At 40.8% G+C, this 25,000-nt stretch overlaps 1 protein-coding gene across 1 annotated transcript in view; it reads left to right on the plus strand.

The window, feature by feature from the left end:
* Positions 1–25,000, plus strand: part of AGBL1 (AGBL carboxypeptidase 1) — a gene marked incomplete at both ends in the record, with an annotated part of 348,471 nt that overhangs the window by 240,210 nt on the left and 83,261 nt on the right. Inside the window, one exon of the mRNA XM_083371322.1 lies at positions 14,161–14,324. Coding sequence (XP_083227448.1) covers positions 14,161–14,324 — 164 coding nt within the window. The remainder of the gene's footprint in view (positions 1–14,160; positions 14,325–25,000) is intronic.

The raw sequence follows: 25,000 nt of genomic DNA on the forward strand, positions 1-25,000 counted from the left end.
TCCTCCTCCTCCACCGCACTTCCTTCTAGCACTGATTATGTTACCCAGTTGGGTATTGAAACATCTGAAAGAAAACCAAGCTCAGAGAGCACCAAGGACCCCAGAGTCATTGTTGTTGTCGTTGTCATTGTCATTCTCCTCCTCCTCCTCCTCACAAACCCTACTTCCTTCTAACACTGATGAGGCTACCTAGTTTGGGGAATGAAATATCTACAAGAAAATCACCAAGCTCCAAGGATCTCTCATTTCAACCGTGAGCTACAGATATTTTCCTTTATTAAAACTTGATTCTTTTACTCTTGTACATGGATAATGGAAGCCTATATGCCAGTCTCTCCCTGCAAAGAGACCTGTTTTGGAGGCTTCCCACATACCTTTCTCAACCTTGAATCTCTGCTCCACATTTGCCAGGCTTGTTATATAAGAATGTGTGGGAAGAATTGTCCTGGTGTATCTATTCAACCATTTGCTTCTCTGCAGGATTGCTAATAAAAATGCAGAGATTATATGTGTTTCTTTTCCAAATGGAGATTGTTTGATTGATTTTATAGTGCTTTCAGATCTCCTTTTTTGGTGAAGGGGAATACAGTTTTCAAATTTAAATATTTCTATAATACCCAAATTACATACACATCTAGAGGGTTCACAATAACCCCAAATCATAGAATTACTTTCCCCTTCATTGTGTTAAGTATATTTATTACAGCTATGTTATGCTCTTTGAATGGTGTACATCTCAGTGGATTACAATAAAACTTACAATACATGCCAAAATAATTAGCAATACAATCTATAAAATCACCTGTCCATTAATTCATAAAATCAGAATGAATAATGGTACCAAGGCCTCTCTACACCAAAGAAAACTTTTACAAAGGCAGGTAAAATTACAAGCTGTTGGGGCCTACTTACCCTCAACTGGGTAAAGATTCTAGAGCTTGGATCCAGACCTTTAAAAAGTATAGCTCTTGTACACTACAGCTAGTGGCATAGCACAACCTGATAACTTTCCTCATCTGTCAAAATCTACACAGGAAAAGGGATGTGGATAAAATTATAAGATGTGCAAGTTTGAAGCTATTATGGGCTTTATATACCTTGAGACCCCTTCATGGATTACTGCCTTGTCGTGGCGAAGGGGCTTGCGTAATTCAATGAAGCTATGAGCTATGCCGTGCAGGGCCACCCAAGACGGACAGGTCATAGCTGAGAGGTCTGACAAAACGTGATCCACTGGAGAAGGAAATGGCAAACCACTCCAGTATCTTTGCCATGAAAACCCTATGGACAGTACCAAAAGGCAAAACGATATGACGCTGGAAGATGAGCCCCTCAGGTCGGAAGGCGTCCAATATGCTACTGGGGAAGAGCAGAGGGCTAGTACTAGTAGCGCCAGAAAGAATGAAGTGACTGGGCCAAAGCCGGAAGGATGCTCAGCTGTGGATGTGTCTGGTGGTGAAAGGAAAGTCCGATGCTGTAAAGATTTTTTCTCCATAGGAACCTGGAATGTAAGATCCATGAATCAAGGAAAGCTGGACGTGGTCAAACAAGAGATGTCAAGAATGAACATCGACATCTTAGGTATCAGCGAACTAAAATGGACAGGAATGGGTGAATTTAATTCAGATGACCATCAGGTATACTACTGCGGGCAAGAATCCCTCAGAAGAAATGGAGTAGCCTTCATAGTCAATAAAAGAGTAGGAAAATCAATACTGGGATACAATCCTCAAAATGACAGAATGATCTCAGTTCGAATCCAAGGCAAACCATTCAGTATCACAGTAGTCCAAGTCTATGCCCCAACCACCAGTGCTGAAGAGGATGAAATTGACCGCTTCTATGAAGCCCTACAGCACCTTATAGAAGTAACACCAAAAAATGATGTCCTTATCATCATGGGGGATTGGAATGCTAAAGTAGGAAGCCAAAAGATAACTGGAATAACAGGCAAGTTTGGCCTTGGAGTACAAAATGAAGCAGGGCACAGGCTGATAGAATTTTGTCAAGAGAATACGATGGTCATAGCAAACACTCTTTTCCAACAACCCAAGAGACGGCTCTACACATGGACATCACCAGACGGTCAACACAGAAATCAGATTGACTATATGCTCTGCAGCCAAAGATGGAGAAGCTCTATACAGTCGGTAAAAACAAGACCAGGAGCTGACTGTGGCTCAGACCATGAGCTTCTCCTTGCAAAGTTTAGACTTAAACTGAAGAAAGTAGGGAAAAGCACTAGGCCACTCAGGTATGAATTAAATCATATCCCTGTTGAATATACAGTAGAGGTGACAAATAGATTTAAGGAATTAGATCTGATAGACAGAGTGCCTGAAGAACTATGGACAGAGGTTCGCAACATTGTACAACAGGTAGCAACCAAAACCATCCTAAAGAAAAAGAAATGCAAGAAAGCAAAATGGCTGTCTGAGGAAGCTTTGCAAATAGCTGAGGAAAGGAGGAAAGCGAAAGGCAAGGGAGAAAAACATAGATATGCCCAATTGAATGCAGAATTCCAGAGAATAGCTAGAAGAGATAAGAATGCCTTCTTAAATGAACAGTGCAAAGAAATAGAAGAAAACAATAGAATAGGGAGGACCAGAGATCTTTTCAAGAAAATTGGAGAGATGAAGGGAACATTCCATGCAAAAATGGGCATGATAAAGGACCAAAATGGCAGGGACCTAACAGAGGCAGAAGAGATTAAGAAGAGGTGGCAAAATTACACAGAAGAACTATACAAGAATGAGCTTAACGTCCCAGATAATCACAATGAGGTGGTCACTGACCTAGAGCCAGACATCCTAGAATGTGAAGTGAAGTGGGCCTTAGAAAAGCTGAGCAACAACAAAGCTAGTGGAGGTGACAGTATTCCAGCTGAGCTATTCAAAATCTTAAAAGACAGTGCAGTAAAAGTGCTACACTCAATTTGCCAGCAAATTTGGAAAACTCAACAGTGGCCACAGGATTGGAAAAGATCAGTTTACATTCCAATTCCAAAGAAAGGCAGTGCCAAAGAATGTTCAAACTATCGCACCATTGCACTCATTTCTCATGCTAGTAAAGTCATGCTTAAAATCCTACAAGCTAGACTTCAGCAGTATGTGGATCGAGAACTACCAGAAGTACAGGCAGGATTTCGAAGAGGCAGAGGAACTAGAGATCAAATTGCCAACATACGCTGGATCATGGAGAAAGCTAGGGAGTTCCAGAAAAACATCTACTTCTGCTTCATTGACTATGCTAAAGCCTTTGATTGTGTGGATCATAACAAACTGTGGCAAGTTCTTAAAGAGATGGGAGTACCAGACCATCTTATTTGTCTCTTGAGAAACCTATATGCGGGTCAAGAAGCAACAGTGAGAACTGGACACGGAACCACTGATTGGTTCAAAATTGGGAAAGGAGTCCGGCAAGGCTGTATACTGTCGCCCTGCCTATTTAACTTATATGCAGAGCACATCATGAGAAAGGCAGGGCTAGATGAATCAAAAATTGGAATTAAGATTGCTGGAAGAAATATCAACAACCTAAGATACGCAGATGATACCACTCTAATGGCAGAAAGTGAAGAAGAACTAAAGAGCCTCTTGTTGCGGGTGAAGAAGGAGAGTGCAAAACTTGGGTTGAAACTTAACATTAAGAAAACCAAGATCATGGCATCTGGCCCTCTCAATTCCTGGCAAATAGATGGGGAAGAAATGGAGGTAGTGACAGATTTTGTTTTCCTGGGCTCCAAGATCACTGCAGATGGGGACTGTAGCCAAGAAATTAAAAGACGCTTGCTCCTGGGAAGGAAAGCCATGGCAAATCTAGACAGCACACTAAAAAGCAGAGACATCACCCTGTCAACAAAAGTGCGTATAGTCAAGGCTATGGTCTTCCCAGTTGCAATGTATGGCAGTGAAAGTTGGACCATAAGAAAGGCTGAGCGCCAAAGAATTGAGGCCTTTGAACTGTGGTGCTGGAGAAGACTCCTGCGAGTCCCTTGGACTGCAAGGCGATCAAACCGGTCAGTCCTAGAGGAGATCAATCCTGACTGCTCTTTAGAAGGCCAGATCCTGAAGCTAAAACTCAAATACTTTGGCCACCTAATGAGAAGGAAGGACTCACTGGAGAAGAGCCTCATGCTGGGAAAGATTGAGGGCAATAGAAGAAGGGGATGACAGAGAATGAGGTGGCTGGATGGAGTCACTGAAGCAGTAGGTGTGAGCTTAAATGGACTCCAGAAGATGGTGGAAGACAGGAAGGCCTGGAGGAACGTTGTCCATAGGGTCGCGATGAGTCGGACACGACTTCGCAGCTAACAACAACAACAATACCTTGAGAGCCACAGACAACCTTCTAAATTTCTGAAGTATGAGAATGGTAGAATGGAAGGAGGGCTGCATGTTGTGTGCCTGAACTCACTAAATTTGATTCAAAAGAAGCTCCATATTAAGCAGATGATAGTAATTCACTTTGCAGACTACTAGTAATGTGATATGAGTCTAAGATTTGAGAGAAAAAGGGCTGAGAGGATGGAAGCTGCTTTGGACCATAATACTTACCTAAGATAACTTGGTGAGAAATCACAGAATAAGAGAGTTGGAAGGGATGTTTCAGGTCTTCTAGTCCAACCCCCTGTTCTAGCAGGAACCCTACACCTTTTCAGAAAAATCTCTGACCAATGTCTTCTTAAAAACTTCCAGTATTGGCGCACCCATATCTTCTGAAGGCAAGTCATTCCACTGATTAATGGTTCTCACTGTCGGGAAATTTCTCCTTAGTTCTAGGTTGCTTCTCTCCTTGATTAGTTTTCATCTGTTGCTTCTTGTCCTGCCTTCAGGTGCTTTGGAAAATAGCTTGACTCCCTCTTCTTTGTGGCAACCCCTGAGATATTGGAACACTGCTATCATGTCACTCCTAGTCCTTTTTTCCATTAAACTGGGCATATCCAATTCCTGCAACCATTCTTCAGTCCCCTAGTCATCTTTGTTGCTTTTCACATGATGCCCTAATCTCAGATGTCAGCCTTCTCCCCTTCAGATGGGACTTCAAACAACTAAGTTGGTCCACAAAAAATGCAACTGCTGAAAAATAGATTTTATTAGAGAAAAGCTAAGAAACCATAATGAAAGAATTCTTCCAACTGCTAGATGTCAAGTGAGAGAGCTTTTCAAATAATAATGCACATTCAAATATTTTATGATCTTTTTTTCTCCCACCAGCTTAAGTAAAAGCAATTCTTTTAGAGGCAGGAATTACAATTTCCTTTTATTCCTTGGTTTGATAATAGCCTGTTTGTTTGTTTGTTCTTTGTCTGCATGAAAACTAACTTTCACATTAAGACTTAAATACATAATTTTAGTCAGATTCTTGAGAATGACATAAAAGGGACCATCTGGCTTTGTTCTTCCAGACACTTCATCCTGCTCACCATCAGCAGTTGGGTCTTAATTAGAATTAAGTTTTAGTTGGCTGATGGTCATCCAGGTATGAATATTGTCCAGGCACTGAGACAGCATAGACACAACTCCAGTTTCTACAGACCTCTGAGGTTTTTTTTTGGCAGGAATAAAAACTTCTTATAAATCCCTCCAGAAATCTTGCAATTTCTTTCTTTGACCTACTTTGATACATAATTTAGATCACTAAAGGATTGCTAAATATAAGAATTGTTTTCTCATTCCCTAAACATTTTACATTTATCTAACATAAGGCCTTCTGGATAATGCATTGTTTTTGAGGGGCGGAGAAACTATGAGTGATCAAATGAATTAAAGAGAAGACCAGCAAAACCTTTTTTTTCCCCAGCCATTTCCATTTCTTCTGTGGAATTCAGCACAGAGGACACAGGCAATGGCTTAAAACTTTGACATTCAAAATACAGTGTGCGTCACTTCTGTTACTCCGGCTCCTTCCCCAGTGGATTGGTCCTTCTAAAGAAGGAGTGACATGCAAAAGGCATTTTGGATGCGTGTGATATCCTGCTTAAAAATAGTGTTATTTTAATAAGTGGTGTGGAAACAGCAGGGGAGAAAATGTGCTGCCTTTTGATTTTGCAGATACTTCTGTACGAATCTCAGTGGGAAACATAGCTTGTGCTCAACTCAAAGAGCATCTGATGCTTCTGAAAGCAGTAGGTAGAGCTGATCACATGTCGCAGAGTGCCTGTCCTTAATATTGCTCTCTGGTTTCCATTTGTCCATTCTAACAAAGCAACTCCTTGGGTGCCTTGACGTTTCCCATTCATATAACCATGCCAATTCTAGCTGCCCTAGGACTGTATAAAAATGAGGAAAGATATCCTGCTATTAGGAAGACCAGCCAGGGATGAAAGAGGACAGGATATTATCTCTTTCTTTATACCGAAGGGGAAGTCCACCTGGACTTTAAACTTTTCTGAGATGGAACTTATTTTTTCTTTTCCTACCAACCCAGCATTAGCTACCGATTGCCCTGGGACTGCCAAGAAGAAAATGATTCTGTCCCGTTCGTCAGCCAGAGGAACAAGGATTCTATCACAGGCTCTTCCCTCCCTCTCTCCCACATCTAATGGCTAGAATCAATTATTAGTTCTCTTGGGTATCATTAGAGCATCATGATGCATCACGTAGATCAGAAGCTGGAGCCCACAAACCCTTTTATTCTGACCTCACTGCACCCATCCCACTCCATCGTTAAAACCCAGTAACACATTATTTCAGTTCAATGAAATTTTAAGGGGAGAAAAACTCAATACTTCTGGGGTGTTATCTTGTGAATGAATAGCATGCCCGGGAAAGCATTCAATAAATAAATAAATAGGGAAAGCCTGAATGAAAATTCCCCTCTAAAACACATTATCCCTCCTTTCTCTAATGAAGCACCTTTAGCACATCTCAAGAGCCTGGATTGTCTAGCAAGCCTTGTAGCACATGATCGGCATCTGCACAAAGGAGCTCACAGGGCCACATAGACCCATAATCCTGCCTTATACATCCTTGTCTTAGAACAAAGTCGTGGATTAGACCAGCCAATGTTTAAAGCCTATTGTTTTGCACCTTGTTTTTCTCTCGTGTCTGGCTCAGTTATATATGGTTGATGTTCTCACGTGACATTTCAGTCTATGGGAAATGGTATCCTTTGAAGTGCAACTCAGTTTTAGTAAAGGATGAAAGGATTTCATTCCAAATTCCAAAGACTATCTGCAGCTATGGTTTGTCTAGAGCAGGGGTAGGCAACCTCGGCTCTTTTATGACTCATGGACTTTAACTCCCAGCTATGCTGACTCAGGAATTCTGGGAGTTGAAGTCCATGAGTCATAAAAGAGCCGAGGTTGCCTAACCCGGCTCTAGAGCCAACTCCCAGTTTATCAAACAAGCCTTTAGGAGAAAAGCATATAAACCAGTGAAGGAGGTCAGGGATATTTGTTTAGCCAACCAGATCAGCCAAAGCACTTAGGCTACTTTTGGATCACAGAGTAAGCTGGATGTAAATTTCTCACCAGAATAACTAGGAGAGGTTTGTCCTTCATATCTAACATTTTAGCAAGATCAAAGAAGTACAGAACAGATTATCAGCCTTCATCAGAGGTACACCGTATGCTGTTGAGTTTTAAAGGAAGTTTTGTAATAGAACTGAGTATTTACTTATATAGTCTTACATAGACTCTGGTTGTAGTGCACTAATCCAATCACTTAGCATAGAGTATGATTCCAGCCATTGAATTTATAAATCACAATTTATGGCAGGGTGTGGAGTGTGAAATTGAGCCTTGTTCATAATTCATGGTTAGATGACAGAGCTGAAAGTGATTGGTTGACTATATCATGTACGCTAATTGGTTTATATTGACTGTTGTCAACTTTGATCCTGTTAAATGCTTTTGATTTGAGATCCATTTTAAACCAGGGAATGTGCAGGGTAGAATTGATGGGTTTAGCATCAAAGACATTTGGAGGCACTTAGCTTGGTGAAGCTGCAATGATGTGGTGGTGATAATGATTTTGATGGAGGATGAGGCAGTCTTGTGTCTTTATGTGCATTCCTGAGAGCATAAATCTAATCTGAGAAAGAATTAGTGCAAAAGGCCTCATAGCAATAAATGAAAAATAAGATTTACTTACAAGAAATACAGTATAGGAAGAGGCCAAAACTAGCCCATGATTAAATATACCCTGCCAAAAAGAGAGGCCAAAAAATGGCCTTGTATATGTATGTGCCTAGGAATAAAGGTGGAAAAGTGACTCCAGATTAGCAATTATTTAGCCAAAGAGTAGAAACAAAATTTGTTAACTCTTTATTTACTGCTCCTTTGTGGTCAATTGCTCATGACGTGCTGAATAGTCAGTGCCAACACATTCATATTTATGGTCCGCATCTTCTGTGAGAACTTAAAATAGTTGTCATGGGGGAATTTTCTCTTAAAAGTATCAAGGACAGACGTGAACTTGGGATTTTCAAGCTCATCTCAACCACTTCATTATACTGGCTTTTACAAAAAAAAATACTTTATGTCTTAAAGCAGGGGTCTTCAAACTTGGCCCTTTTATGACTTGTGGACTTCAACTCCCAGAATTCCTCAGCCAGCGTGCCTGGCTGAGGAATTCTGGGAGTTGAAATCCACAAGTCATAAAAGGGCCAAGTTTGAAGACCCCTGTCTTAAAGGAACAGCCAAGGAGATATCCCAAAGGTGCTTTTCCAAAAGGCCACTGAACTTTCTCATTTTCTTTCCTTGAAAACATTTTGCTTCTCATCCAGGAAGCTTCTTCAGTTCTGAACTGAACTGAATGAGAAGTGAAACATTTTCAAGGAAAAAAAAAACACCCAAGAAAGCCCAGTGGCCTTTTGGAAAAGCACCTTTGGGACCACCATGACCTGGGTGATGGAGAATCTCCATAGATATTTAGCCAAGGAGATAGTTCAGTGGAGAACAGTTTCATACCTCCTGTATAAATCAAATCTCCAATTGTAACTTTATCTTAACCTAATTTCTACTTTGATCTTTACTCCCAAACTCAAAAGTTAGATGACGTCCTATTCTGGCCATTAATCTAAGTAACTTCTGTTTTCTTAAGACATCCAACTATTGTTGTGCTAATTATAGAACAGTAGTGATGAGAGGCTGATCTCACCTGACCAATGGCTAGATGATTCCAGCCATCCCAGAATTTGATTTTCTTCACCACAGCAATTTCTCAATCAGAGAAAAAAGTACCAATTGATCTCCAAGGCATAAGGAAGCAACCGTACAGAAACTTTTCTGTGGCTTCATGATTCCTTTGAGCATTCTATGAATGTGTGAAGATTTTTTTTTTTAAAAAAAGGAAGCCAACTTTATGGGCAGGAACATCATAACGATGAAAAAAAAAATCAAAATAACAGCCTTGGGAAACACCCCGCTGTAATTGCTTCCACTTTGTTTAACCTGCTCAGAGTCCCATCTGTTGCTTTAGTAAAACTGGCAGCTCAGGTATAAGAGCTGGGGGGGGGGAATTATTTTTAGCACACTTGAATTCACTTCAGATCAAGTCAGGGCTTCAGTTTTTAACTCAACAAAATCACCAGACTGTTTGTTCTTTTGGATCCCCTCCCTTTGCTGGAGTAGAGGGAAGTTAAAAGGAGAAGAGAATATTACTTTTATGAATTTAGCAACACCAGTGTGCAAAGAGCATGTCAGCATGCAGTATCCTTGCCTCAAGGAACAGACTATATTTTGAACAGAGAGAGAAAGAGTAGCAGCGGATACAAAGCAATATCCTAAATAGCTTGAACCAAAAGCCAATTAAACATTTGAAGGCTGTATTTTGTAGTGTAAATTCATTCCTTAGAAAATAGATGGGTGAAAGAGGGCGGGTGAAATAATATCTTGGAAGATATTCAGGAGAAACTATAGAAAGAGACACAGAGCAAGGAAATGCCATCCCTTCACAGTCAGGAAAGCAGAACTGCACAAATAATGATCTGGGAAGGTCTAATATTTGGTTTCTTTGTCTTCAGAAACGAATATTTTCCATTATTAGATGAGCTTTCCTCCAGAGGATGCATAGAAGTACAGAGAAAGGCATGAATAGGCCTTTGGTTATCAACCTGGCTAGCAGAACTATTGCCAATCAGGGTTCATTTGTAAATGGAAAGGCTACACAGATGGGAGCTGGAGCATTAGCCCCACACAAATAATAATAAGCACCAGTTTTTAAAGCCCCTGTGTTTATTGACAAAATCAGGGAAAGAAAATGAAGTCCACTGAGCAATAGAATATTCCAGGTGCTCTCTCTGGGGATAATAGTTGGCATTATCTACCTTGTTACCAGCTAGTCTGCACATGTATGCTCACAGAATGCTCTCTGCATCATAATAGCTTTACAAACACAGAGTGGCAATGCCCTGTGGCTGGGTATAAATAAATTGACAGTCTCCTTTCCCACTAATTCAGGCAGCAAGCGGTTGGACAGCATATTAATTGGAGCTATCGTGAACAGTGCAAAGAGCGAGCCCAGAAGCTGCCTCGGATTTTTGGAATCTATAAATCTCCTCCAGTGTTATGCCTCTTTAGCAAACGTATACTCCGGAATACACACTTATCCACATTTAGGAGGGGTGTCAGAAAGATGGAAATCCTTAAGCAGCAGCTAGCCAGGCTTGTCTGAATTTCAAAGCTAAACTGAGGTGGATTTGTTTAGTCCTTGGGTGTGGAATGAAGCTCAGATTTGTAATGCAGACTGGAAAAAGGCAAGTGCACATCATTTTAGTGATATTTTTAAGAAAGCAGTACACAGTATGCATACAATTTCCATGAGCTGAAGTCCATACAGGGCCTTTTTTATTTACTTTCTGAAGCCAGTTTGGTCTAGTGCAGGGTTCTTCAAACTTGGCCCTTTTATGACTTGTGGACTTCAACTCCCAGAATTCCTCAGCCAGCATGCCTGGCTGAGAAATTCTGGAAGTTGAAGTCCACAAGTCATAAAAGGGCCAACTTTGAAGAACCTTGGTCTAGTGGTTAAGGCACTAGACTAGAACACAGGAGATCATGAGTTCAAGTCCCACCTTAGCCATGAGATACAGCTGGAGGACTTTGGGCCAGTCACTCTCTCTCAGCCCAACTCATCCCACAGAGTTGTTGTTGTGGGGAAAATAGAAAGAAGAAGGGGTGTTGGATTTGTACACCACCTTGAGTTATTTGCAAAAAGTAATACAGGTGGGATAAAAATAAATAAAAAGGAAGACAACTCTTTAGAGGAAGATATATACCTTTGGTATAGATGTAAGTGTTCTTTAAATTTAGGCTGATTTTTGCTAATTTCATTGATAAAACTATCAAGGTTTTTTTATTAATAATTTGGAAAAGGATTCTTGTTAATTCCCTTTATGGTTTTTTGTTTGTTTTGGGGGGGGATTTATTTATTTATTTATTTGCAACTTCTCAGGCCAACAATTCTGGATTTTTAAAATGCTCTCCTTTCCAAGTACTTGCCAGGGATAATTCTGCTGCATTGCTTCCAAGCCTGGACAAGTTAGCCATCCTAACATATAGCAGCAAGTGAGTTCTTCAAATTCTGGAAGGGAAGAATAGAACAGGACAGAATTCTTTATTGGCCAAGTGTGGTTAGACACACAAGGAATTTGTCTCCGGTGCATAAGCTCTCAGTGTACATTCAAGTAATAGTGGTAATCATGATCATATACAACATGAAAATACATTCATCATAAATCGTGAAATACAACACTTCATTATAAATCATAAGGTGCAAAACTTAGTGATAGTCATAGAGTACTAGCTGAGCAAACAGCATAAATCTTACCAGGGTACAAAAGAATCCAATATAAATTGTAAGATACAAGTAGCAAGTTATAGTCATAAGAAGATTAGGATAGGTAGTAGGAAAGATGAGGAGAATTATGCTTTCCCTGGGAAAAGGTTACATTCCCCTGAAGAGTAGGCATCCTGGGAGTAACACCCATTATTGATACATGACAATTAGAGAGCCATTATGGTATAATGGTTATAATGGTTAAGGCACCAGACTAGTAACTAGGAGATTGTGAGTTCTAGTCCTTCCTTTGCCATGAAAGCCAGCTGGGTGACCTTGGGTCAGTCACCTATCTGTCAGCCTAACCCACCTCACAGGGTTGTTATTGTAGGGAAAATAGGCGGGAGTTGTGTTGGATATGTTCACTGCCTTGAGTTATTTGTAAAGAATAAAGGCAGGAATGAAAACGAATAAATAAAATTAACAAGATTGTGGGAAGTTAGCCCCCCCAGAAAGAAATAATTTGGGGAATTTTAAAAGTCAGATTATATTTCCCCAAAGATTCTTAAAGGCAGAAACCTCCCCCCACCCCAAGTCTTTCTGCCTCAGACAGAAACCAGGTCTGCAGAAATGCAGATGTGATAATTTTGTCAGAAAGACTGGACTCAGGAAACTGGGATTAAAAAGACAAAGATCCCTAGAATCAACAATTCCTCACACCAAAAGTCCAACAGTCATCAGCCACAGCACCAGGGAAGCAGGATATGACCTTTGGGACATAATAGGATTAACCCACCACCATCAGAATACCAGAAAGGCACACTCATACTTAGGTCAAAGTTCATGCGACAGGACCAACTCCAAACAAAAGCCCAAGAAGGTATAAAAACCCACAACTCAATACTACATGTGATCAGCTTTCCCAGAGCCATGCTTCTGTCTGGCTCTCCTCTTCAATAAACTGCAAACCTCTTTCTAAAGCAGTCTCCATTTTGATTATTCCCAGCTTGGGCTGGACCCTGATGAAGATTTTTCTTTCAACAAAATCAAGTGTTCATTTAGTAAATCTGTGTGAAGTAATTCTGCTCCACGTCTCATTCTCTCCATATATACAGAAGCCCCTTTTAGTGTTTGGCTGACAGTGGGCTAGTTCGTTCTCATCTGTCACTTCAGAAGCTTTGATGAGGTGGTTTCTTTCAAAGAGCTGTTTTGATTGAAGCTTTGTTGCACTGAAGTGCACCTAAAGTTTAGTTTTGTTGTTGTTAGTTGCAAAGTCGTGTCCAACCCATCGCGACCCTATGGACAATGTTCCTCCAGGCCTTCCTGTCATCTACCATCTTCTGGAGTCCATTTAAGCTCACACCTACTGCTTCTGTGACTCCATCCAGCCACCTCATTCTCTGTCGTCCCCTTCTTCTCTTGCCCTCAATCTTTCCCAGCATTAGGCTCTTCTCCAGTGAGTCCTTCCTTCTCATTAGGTGGCCAAAGTATTTGAGTTTTAGCTTCAGGATCTGGCCTTCTAAAGAGCAGTCAGGGTTCATCTCCTCTAGGACTGACCGGTTTGATCGCCTTGCAGTCCAAGGGACTCGCAGGATTCTTCTCCAGCACCATAGTTCAAAGGCTTCAATTCTTTGGCGCTCAGCCTTTCTTACGGTCCAGCTTTCACTGCCATACATTGCAACTGGGAAGACCATAGCCTTGACTATACGCACTTTTGTTGCCAGGGTGATGTGTCTGCTTTTTAGTGTGCTGTCTAGATTTGCCATGGCTTTCCTCCCAAGGAGCAAGCGTCTTTTAATTTCTTGGCTACAGTCCCCATCTGCAGTGATCTTGGAGCCCAGGAAAGTTTAGTTTACTAGTGAATAAATGTAATAAAGGTTGAAAGGCTAGGCACTGCTAGTCATCATTTTCAGGGACAGGCTAGTTTGAGGGGAGGACTCAGAGGTAGAAGGAAGTGAGCCCACAGATCTAGTACACAAGTGAAAGACAAGCATTTAGTGATCATTAAGTTTCTATTGTGTCTGGAGAAAAGAAATCATGATGGAGGGAACTCATTTCAATGTTTCTTCAAGCCTGCCTGGGGCAACATTTCTCTTGTTCATTGCAGCAAGAAAGTAAAGAGGTGGGGAGGACTACTAAAAAGACCAAGGTAGCTGAGATTTGGGAATCTGGAGGATCACTAGCTTGCATGTTGTAAGACATCTCTCTTTGTATCAAACATCACTGTCTGCATGTTTTCCTGCCCACAGCCTGCCAAAAGGCTCTTTGTTTTCATCCACTTTCATATCCATTTGGAAAGTTTTGCGAACAATCATTTGCTTTTTGATTTCTCTGGAGCCAATGCAGGTAAAACAAAGGAACCAAGCTATTGCTGATTATGGATTTTCCTTTTAGATTCTAACGTTACTTTCTCTCCCTTCATCTTCTTTTTTGCTTCTAGGGTCTTCAGATGGGAACTTCAGAACTGGAGGAGATGGGTGCCAAATTCTGCCTTGGACTTCTGGTCCTTCAGCTTAAATCCCTGCCATGCAGCAAGAAAGTGATGAGCCAGGCAGAGACACTATTGGACCTGGAAGAGGAAATGGCTGATCTGCAGTCACAAAGGTCAGACCAATAACAATTTATCTAAAACCGAATTAGCTGTTGGCTTTCAAGGTACCAGGAAATGGGACCTTTGTGTACTATTCTTGGGTGCTCTGTGTATGCGTGTATGTGTGAGTGTGAGTTGATGATTTCTCAGCCTTATGTAATCTGGCATTGAAATTAATGTCAGCTAAAAGGAGCTTTCTAGTACTTAGATCATAAGGCATTGGCTAAGTTTACATTTTAGCTACTAGGGGATATCTAGTGCAAACAGAAAAACGAGGATGCAAATGCAAATGTATCATACTCCGAGATGTCCAAGTTTTGTTTTGTTTTGTAAGTTCTTTATTCCATCTTGGGAACCCTGGTAATAGTGCAATTGGATGAAAATGCAGGCCAGCTTGTGTTTTTTCGGCCATCCATAGAAGCCTGAAAGGATGGGGTCCACTGTTTTTTTTAGCCACCATTGTTCTTGTTCTGTGAGTTGACTTTCTTGATAAGGTTGTGAAAGATGCTATTGATCAGGTTGTCTTGTTTCTGCATTTCTTTGATGTTTACTAGGAGGTAGGTAGAAATAGTTCTTTGGCTCTTTGTATGTATTGTGTTCTGTCTAGCTGTGGTTCATCCTTTTCTTGCTGGAAGGATGGTTTGGCCTTCTTTTGGCTTTTGAGGTCTGCTCTGCTTTGAGTTGTTTTTGAATTGGTGTTCTTCTGCTCTTCTGGATTATCTACCTTATGTTTTCTTAGGTCTCTGTGGCAAATCCAGTGGTTTTAGATGCCGCTTCTGTGGCTGCAAAAAATTCTATCTATCTATCTATCTATCTATCTATCTATCTATCTATCTATCTATCTATCTATCTATCTATGCTATAATTGTGACCTTTCTGAAGGGTGTTGTGTTCTACAATGGGGAATGGACAGCTGGACATGTTGGCCACCAATTTGAGTTCAGGAACCTTATTTGTTTCTGGGGTTTAGCTTGAGCAGTTTGATTTGGAGTTTTGTTTTCCTTTTTTCAGCTTGTAGTCTCGATGGTGATCGTCAGCGTTTCTGTGTATTGTGTGGGTCACAGTTTATCTATGGTGTGTGTGATGGTATTTAGTCTGAGGTGAGCATTCATGATCATTAGCCATATCATTTTCGGCTGCTTTGTCGAGCTATTTTCCATCCATCTGTGCAAGTTATTGGAGGTTTGCATCTGATTATGAAAATTTCTTTGCTGTTACAGCTCTTGAGTGGCGAATAAGAAAAACAACAACCATGACCACCACAACATTTAAAAGATACATTTAAACAAAAAAAATCAACCAAAAATAACCATAGTAATAATATAATATAATAACAAACATGTTTATCTAATGATGAATGGGAAAGATACAGGAAAAGGGAATTATATATATAATTATATGTATTCTACATAAGAGAACATGATTAGCAATTTCAAAATGATAACAAAGAACTGAAAGCAGATTTCACTGAAAATTTCATGATGTGCAGGTTCAATATCCTTAAAGGTAAACACAATCCTTGTTTTTCTAATAAGTCTTGCCAAAATCTAATAAGCAAGATTTTTGATCCTATCCCCTGTTCTATGATGCTAGCCAAAATGTACACAAACCTCAGTCTGTTGTTCCCAGTAGACTCAACTCGTTTTATTTGAGAGGAAAGAATGGCCATCTATATTTAACAGAACTAGTCATTTAAATTGATCAGAGCAGGAAGCAACCTTAAGAATTGAGTTGCATCAGCCAAATCAGCTATAATCTGTTGATGGAGGCTGTTTTCTTGCTTGGCATGATGGCTCTTACTGGAATTCCTAATTATTGCAATCTAACCACCAAGGTGTGCATAATGTGAACTCTTGCTGTATCTTTGCCCATCAGTTCAAATTTGGTTGAGAGGCTCAAGTCTTTACCAGATTTAAAATCTCCAGGTTAGTAGTTTGCAATATCCCAGTAAATCTATCTACTATAGATATCAATTTACAAGGCATTCCAGTTCACTCAATGATTTTTGATACTGTTGTTGTTGAAATAATTCTTTTCCCATGTTTTCCTCCAACACAAGACTGCATTGCCTCTTCCTTCTTCATATCAAAACTTTTCCATAATTTACGATGCGCTCTTAGTCTTGCTCTTCAGGGATGCTTTAGCAGTCATTAGCACCACCTGCTCTTGATGCTGGAGACCATATTTACTGTCTTGTTTATTGTGTTTAATGTTTCTAGCGGGTGGAAGGAAGGAAGGAAGGAAGGAAGGAAGGAAGGAAGGAAGGAAGGAAGGAAGGAAGGAAGGAAGGAAGGAAAATAGAGACAACTCTTTTCCTTTTTTATGCTGACTGGTTCAGATGAATGTAGAAATGATGCATTTATGTGAGTTTCAAATCTGAAGCTAGCCTGACAAATGATTGGTGTCATTAAAGGGAATCATTGGGGCCTGGCTAAATGGGTTAATATCAGATATAAATCAGGATTCCAGCTTTAGAATTTGGAGCTGCTAAAGGCATTTTTTTTTAGGGACGCGGTGGCTCAGTGGGTTAGGATGCTGAGCTTGTCGATCAGAAGATTGGCAGTTTGGCAGGTCGAATCCCAAGTGCCGTGTAACAGATTGAGCGCCCGTTACTCGTCCCAGCTTCTGCCAACCTAGCAGTTCGAAAGCACGTAAAAATGCAAGTAGAAAAATAGGGACCACTACGGTGGGAAGGTAACAGCGTTCCGTGCACCTTTGGCGTCTAGTCATGCCGGCCACACGACCACCGAGACGTCCTCAGACAAGCGCTGGCTCTTCGGCTTTGAAACGGAGATGAGCACCAGCCCCTAGAGTTGGAAACGACTAGCACGCATGTGTGGGGGAACCTTTACCTTTTTAAAGGCTTTGAACAAAATAACTTTGAGCGAGGAAGGCAATCTCCAGACTCACTGGAAAGCCAACAAATGAAAACATGTCAGATTGACAGATGGGAAGAGGGTCAAAGTTTCAGAACTCAAGTTTCCTGAAGAATTTCAGAATTAAGTCTGTCTGCACCTGGAAAAGGATTGCACTGTGCTTTTTGTTACCCATCTATACTTCGTATGTTATTGTGCTTAGTTAAAAATTATTTTGCCTGAAATTCTGGCAGCTCCTGCATCCTTCCATATTAATGGACAGGTCAACTGGAAAAAAATATCTTTCAGAACTGAGTCAGTATGGTAATGTTTCCATAATGCTGTTGAAAAAAAAATCTTCATCATCAGAGTCCAGTCCAAGCTGGGAATAAACAACATGAAGACTGCTTTAGAAAGAAGGTTGTAGTTTATTGAAGAGCAGAACCACAAGACATGAGACTCTGGAGCAACTGACCACATGTTACTGGGAGTGGGTTTTTATGTCTTCTGGGACTTTTGTGTTTGGAGTTCCTGTGGCATTAACTTTGACCTGAGCTTTTGAATGTGCCCTTTTTTGGTATTGGTGGGTTAATCCTATTATGTACCAAAGGTCATATCCTGCTTCTCTGGGGCTGGGGCTGTTGGCTTACTTCCTGTGTTGGATTTCTTGGGTGAGGGGTTGCTGGTTCTAATTCTATCACTCTGCTATTGTTAGCTATCAGTTTTGCTGCAAGGGATTTCAAAAGATCCTGTCTTGAATGGGCTTCTGCCTGGTAGTAGTTCATGAATGGGGCCTCAGACTTTCTGAATGGGATTATCAAATCTGCATTTCTACAGACTTGGCCTCTGCCTGGGGCTATTAAGAAAAACTGGGCCTGCTTTTCTGCCTTTAAGATCCTTTGGGGGAAATATCATATTCTGTCTTTATACTATTCCCCAAAATATTTCTTTCTCTGGAGGGGGGTTGCTGTCCTCCCACAGTGCCCTTCTTTTTATTACTAAGATTTTGTGAAATGTCTTTTAAAAAGTTGGCAGCGGGCAGTCTATGGGCCAAATCTGTCATTTCTCAATCTGTTTCAAGTTAGATTAATTTTATAATCTGCAAGATGATCTCTAGCCAACAGGATTGGGATTATTTGAATTAGTGTCTCCCCATTTCTTTCTTGTGGTAACACTGCCACTTTTTAAAAACTCCCCTCTATGTGTATTGCATGCATTCTGAATACTGCCTTCTATCATCTAGCACCGTCTGTTCAAAAATCTGCACTAACAAGTACAGTAGTTCCACCATGGTACAAAATAGCCACATCCGCAAGATGGAAATATTCCCACTGATATAGCCTGATAAGTGCAGTTAATTTAACGGCGATGTCTCTTAATTCAGAGATAGGGCAGATCTCCACACAGCCGTCTTGGGATGGACCTTGTCCAAATATTTCTTCCATATAATTAGCCACTGATACACTGTGTAAGCCTCATGTTCTGTTGATTTCTCCTACCTAATATCAATGAGATGAAATGTTTTCATTTCATTTCTTAGTAACCAAATCAGCTTGATTAGATGTTGAATCTCCTGGAATGAATATGTTACTGATGTGAACGTTCAAAAACACCATTCCAAATTCAATTCTTTTCCACCAGGAGGCATGTTTTAACTAGCTTGCCAAGATCTCCTTCAAATCTGAGGATGCATCTGAAGTAAGAGTAGATTATTTTGCCTCCCCATCACCTAAGCAATCTTTTTTAAAAAAATACAAAGTCTTGTTTTGGATGCCTTCTGACAGTTTGTGTATCACCCAACTACACATCTTTTCGCTTCTGATTGATACACAGACTCACTGGATAGAATAGAGCGGGAAGGGACTGTGGAGGCAGGACAACCTTTACCATTTCATACAAGTGACTCTCCAGTTTCTTCTTGAAAACTCCAGTGATGGAGCGCCCACAACTTCTGAAGATAAGATGTCCGTTTGGCTGATTGTCCTCATTGTTAGAAAGTTTCTCCTTAATTCCAGGTTGCTTCTCTCTTTGGTCAGTTTCCATCCTTTGCCTCTTGTCTTGCCCTCTGGCGCTTTGGAGAATAATTTGACCCCCCTCTTCTTTATGGCAGCCCCTCAAATACTAGAATACTGCTAGCATGTCTTCCCTATTTCTTCTTTTCTTTAGACTAGCCAAACCCAAGTCCTGCAGCCATTCTTCATATGTTTTAGTCTCCAGGCCTTTGATCATTTTAGTTGCTCTTCTCTGAACTTTTTTTTTTCAAAATCTCAACATCTTTTTTGTGACCAAAATTGGCCCACTGCCCACAAACTTTCCTTTATCTTCCAGCACGGAATGAATTAAATTATCACTAGTGTGTGTGGGGAGGGAAAGGTAGAAACCATCTCACTTTCTTCTCCTTCTTTCTACTCTAATGTTCTTTTGGATTTCTAGCGGTGTCCCTTCTTTCAGCCATCAGATAGCCTGACCTGTTGGACAGATCAGGAACTTCACACTTTTGCAGGCTGTATTTGTTTGTTTGTGAGTGTCTGCAGGGCAAAGTCAGTTTCAGCTCTGATTTCCTACCCATGTCTTAGGACTGAAGCAGCCACAAATCTCTTTCCCTCTTGACTCTCAAAGCTGCTGTCACATGTTTTAGTGACATTGATATAGTGACATAATCAAGGATCACTTTCCTGAGCCAAGCCTTTCAAGATATATGATACCCCAGACTTAAAGAAGAGCATCCTGCCAACTCAATCGCTCACCCCCTTATTTACCTCCCAGAGCTGTGGGTGTTCCATTGCTGAACATTTTCAAGTAAAGATTGGACATTCATTCGTCCACTCCTGCCTTGAACAAGGGATTGTACTAGACCCCAAGCACATGGACCTCCAAGGTCCACAAATCTATGAAATTACTGTTAACCCTTGGGTCTGACCATATGCCTTCAGCAGTTGCTCTGGTCTGTTGCTGAAGTACCATGTTCCTCTCTTAATGCAAGTTTTACAATCACAGTGACAGGCAAAGGTGTTAGAGATCTGTTTTTATTAATGTCCAAAATCCTAGCCTTACTTCTTTGGCAACTCAGATCCAGCACTCAGAAAGTGGTCTTTCGCCAGTTTGCTTGGCCCATTACCTCTTCTCATGAGGCATATCGGGTCATCTGACGTTGCCGTCATGAACTCTCCTCACTGCCCACAACCTCCAGTCCTCTTAAACTTTTAGGAGTTGTGTCACCTGGGAAGATAAAGTGCCAGAAACCACATTGGGCATCTGATTTTGGAGGTTTTTTTGGTCAATAACTTTCATGCCTCATTTGCCAGAAAAACTATTAGATCCTACTCAAAGCTCTCTGCATTCTTTTGCATTTGTCATCGCCAGCAAGAAAATGGTAATTGTGACCGCTTCCTTTTTTCAGCAGAATCCAGAGTGAAACAAAACCTCTTTTTAAGTATGTCTCTCTTTTCCCCCCTCTCCCCACATTCTCAGTTAGGCTGTATAATATGCCCTTCCTCTTCCCCCCCCTCCCCTGCTGTTCTTTCAGGGAACGTAGACTTGAAAATATTTTCTATACACTTCAGGAAATAATATGCTATTTGTCTCCAGGATGATGCTTATGTATTGGGCTCAAGGTGGCTCAAATGGATTTTAAGATGGATTAGTGGCATGGGAGAGAATAAATTATTCTAAGTGGAGACCCCCTGGAATTGAAAGCCCTTCTTATCAACTTAGTGTCCCCCCTTTTTTTTCTTATAGGTTAGTAATGGCTGAACATGTAGAAGAGAAGGCCTTGGAAGCTTGGGTGTGTTCCTATCTACCCTTTAGCTTCTTCCACACAGTCCTCATTTTTTCTTCCATGGGTTATTTATTAATTAGTGCATGGTGGTGTTATACTAGCCAGGAGACTACAGTGTTAATACAAAGTAGTTGTTTGATTGCTGATGATTGCTAATCATACTTACATGCTACACAGGGTGCACCAAAGGAGAAAACTAGCTCCACACTCAGACTTGATAGCATTTTGCAGTGTCATCTGGGGCTTTTCCCACCACCAACATCACCTTGCATTCAAGATGTCGCTTTCAGGCAGGTCCAGCATTGGTTGAATTCTCACTGCGGGTCGAAGCACCATTTCGTTCCCACGGGAATGGTACTGAAGTGGTACTTATTTATCTACTTCCATTTGCATGCTGTTGAACTGCTAGGCTAGCAAGAACTGAGGTAAGTGACAGGAGCTCATACTGTCATGTGGTGCTAGGACTCAAACCGCCACAGCATAGACCTTCTCTGGCATCTTTTAAGTCACTGAGCCATTGCGCCTCTTTCTTCAAGGGCCTTGTTTAGGGACTTAGCATATTTCAGCAATATACACAGAGCCAAAACAATAGCACAATTAAAATACATGGATTTAGAAGGAGAATTCCTTTGCCGGGTTTTGTCCCATTCTGTTTGGCATGTATCTTTGAGCTGTGGTAGATTCAACTGTCTTCCTATTTGTTCTGTCCTGGTTTTGATCTTTTTCCTCCCATCTCCCTTCTTTCTTTCATCCCTCCCTCCCATTGCTTTTTCGCTTGTCTTCATCTATTGAAAACAAGTGACAGAAAATCATTTGATTGGAGTGTTCAGGGGGTTCAAACAGCTAATTGATTTAGCTTGTTTATTTTGATCAATTAGTCAGCACAGAAAACCCAAGTATAAAGTGTAAAATATAAATATATGGCATTCCTGAAAGACCAATAATCTCCATGTGTTTCTGCCCACCAAGTATGTTCTAGCAGAGTGGGTGTGTTCCAGGTCCTCTTCTGTTAAAATTGCCATCTTGCATCACCAAGAAAATACTCCTTCTCTGTTGCGTTCAGATGCTTGGCAAGTGGTTCATACTTATGACGGTTGCAGTGTCCGGGGCTCACGTGATCACTTCTTGCGGCCTTCTGACAAGTTAGATTCACAGTAACCACTCTGTTACTAACTTAACTGGGGCAAAATTCACTTAACAACTGTCTCACTTAGCAACAGAAATTTTAAGCTAAATTGTGGTCATAACAAGAAGGATTGGAATGGATTGACTAGAGATGCCTAGCATTTGATGCTTTATTTTTTTGCTAAGGGTGATAATCATCACTAAATATAAGACAGGCCTTTCAGAGAAATCCAGTATGTGTTTCTTACTAGGTGGAATGGTGTGATCTACCCAAACTGCATCTGGGGAGATAGGAACAAGTCATCTAATTCAGAGTCTTCTAGCATTTGTCTTAGAATTTTTCTCTGCAAAGATATTGCAGGTGAAGATAACCTGAGTATCAAGGTGAATACACGTGCAAAAAGTTTGCATCGGAAACAAAAGACCATGTTAGGAAATGGGGGTGAGTTTTCTACAAAATGCACACGTTGCAGAAAATTGTGCATAAGGCAAATGCCTATTTCCATCTGGGTGTGGAGGCTTTAAATGTGCAGACCGAGGTTGAATTTTTGGAATAAATTAATGACTGCATACATAGAATGCTGACATAGACAGGATGAGGAGTGATCTTTGCCTCTTTATCACAGGCTCTGTTTGCAAGAGTATAATCTAACTTTCTCTTGAATATCCTCTTGTGCTTAATTTGTGGCCCTAAATAACAAGATATCCTGTGTTGCTGGGACCATTCAAATGCAAAGAAAAAGAGAATTTCTTAAAGGTGAATTTGCCTTTCCCTCTCCTTGCTTCTTCTTTCTCTTCAACTCTTGGCAAACAGTCAGCCTCAATCTACCAGCTCCGTTGAACACATTCTTCACAGCCTCTCTGGCACTAATGAATGTGCCCATTATTTAAATAGACACCACATTGGACCTAATAAGCGGCCCATTCTAATTCATCTCTTTTTCATTAATGTTTTTTCTGAGCTGTCTGCACTTTCCTCTGTTTGCTCATCTCGGTTTTACCCAACTAACTCTTTTTTTTAAAAAAAATCTGAAATATGGCTGCTGAGTTGATTATCCAACATGCAAGTGAGGCTCAATGGCCAGGTGATGTTCTCTCCTGGCTACGTCACTACTGTAAGGTAATTAATTTATGAAATAACACTGAATGTATCTGAGGACAGGGCAGGTGAGTAGGGAGTCAATTTGGAAACAGAAATGGAGGATATCAAAGCTGGCAATGTGTACACCCTACCATTGTGTTGCTTGTTAATGCGGTCTGCAAGGTTATTCAGATTACACATCAGCTGTAAATGAACATGCTCTGCAACTCTTAGTGGACTGTGATAGCTGATTGACTTCCCCACTCCTTTGTGTTATGAAATAGCAAAGGATTACCAGATGATTATTACAGGTTAGGTGGAGGTTTACATGCCGATTCATTTTCCTTTCCAACTGTAAATGCCCTGTATTTATTAACATAATAATTTGGAGCTTTCCAAACAAACATGTTTTCTGAGGTTTGGGTAAAATGTTTCTTCTCCCCCAGCCCTTCCCTTCAAAATAACAAGATAAAAGTATAAACTTAGCCAAAAGCAAGAACATAGAGTGGATTGTTTGCCTCTAGATTTACTGGCACATAAATCTAATCAGTAAACAAATAAATCCTTCAAACAGTTGAAAAAGCATGACATATAATAAAGACGTAAGTTTAACTTCCAGAAACCAAAAAAAAATAAAATAAAAAAAATAGAAAAAATGAAACAGCAAGTACAAAACTGTCAGGTGCAGGGAGCCAGGAGAATGTTCAGAAGTATGATTATTTCATGCTACACCATGAAGTCTGAACACCGAAGAATTGATACTTTTGGATTGTGGTGTTGGAGAAGACTCTTCGAGAGTCCCTTGGACTGCAAGGAGAGCAAATCATTCAATCCTTGAAGGAAATCGACCCTGACAGAGTTGGAAGGAGAAGATACCAAAGCTGAAACTGGAATACTTTGGCCACCTAATGAGAAGAGACGACTCTTGGCAGAAGAGCCTGATGCTGGGAAAGACGTAGGGCAAAAGGAGAAGGGGACGGCAGAGGATGAGATAGTTACATGGCATGACTGATGCAATGAACGTGAATTTGGACATTTTATGAGAGACAGAGAAGGACAGGGGAGTCTGGAGTGCTGTGGCCTATGGAGTCACGATGAGTCGGACCCAACATAGCAACTGAACAGTAATACACAAGAATCCCATCTAACGGTCAAGGCAAATTGGTGCCAGATAAGAGTCAAGGGACTTCAAGGGGAGCTGAACTTGGGTTTCTTATGGGGAGGGTGTAGAGGCTCCTAGCTGATGATCCATTTGTCCCCACCCTCGGGCTGAGCCTGGTGATCTCTTACGAAGATTGAGATAAACGTTTTGTTGCAGCATAAATAGAGAGTTAAGCTTATCGGACCGGAGAGAATAAAAAGTACTCCCTCTTCTAAACAAACAAAACATTTTCAAAGAAATAGATTCCAGAAATTTTGCCCACTGCTTTTGGTATTTCATTGCTTTTGCTGCTAGAGGGGGGGGGGCAAGAAACGTATCTTTGGAATTAACTGCATCAGCAGATTCCTTGCTCCCTATTTTGATGATTTTTATTGTCCCTTTCAGGGGACAATAATGCTTTAGAATTCCAGAAGTGTCTTGTTTTTAGAACAAAGTGTTCAAATGACTTCTCCCTCATTTACTTCTCTAAATGGGTCCGGAGTGGAGATTAATAGGCTAGGAAATGCGTTTTCTGCTCTGTAGCGAGTAAAAATAATTCACTGGAACTAAATTAATCATGAAATGGACTCAAAGTAAAGAAAAGAAAACCAGCGCTGGCCTAATTTATGAGTTACAACCACCCCCTCAACCCAATTTGACGATTTTCTGCAAAGACATGCTTCTCTGGTGCCATCAACTTCTAATTTCAA

The sequence above is a fragment of the Vipera ursinii genome, assembly GCF_947247035.1.
Source record: "Vipera ursinii genome assembly, chromosome: 11".
NCBI classification, from domain to species: domain Eukaryota; kingdom Metazoa; phylum Chordata; class Lepidosauria; order Squamata; family Viperidae; genus Vipera; species Vipera ursinii.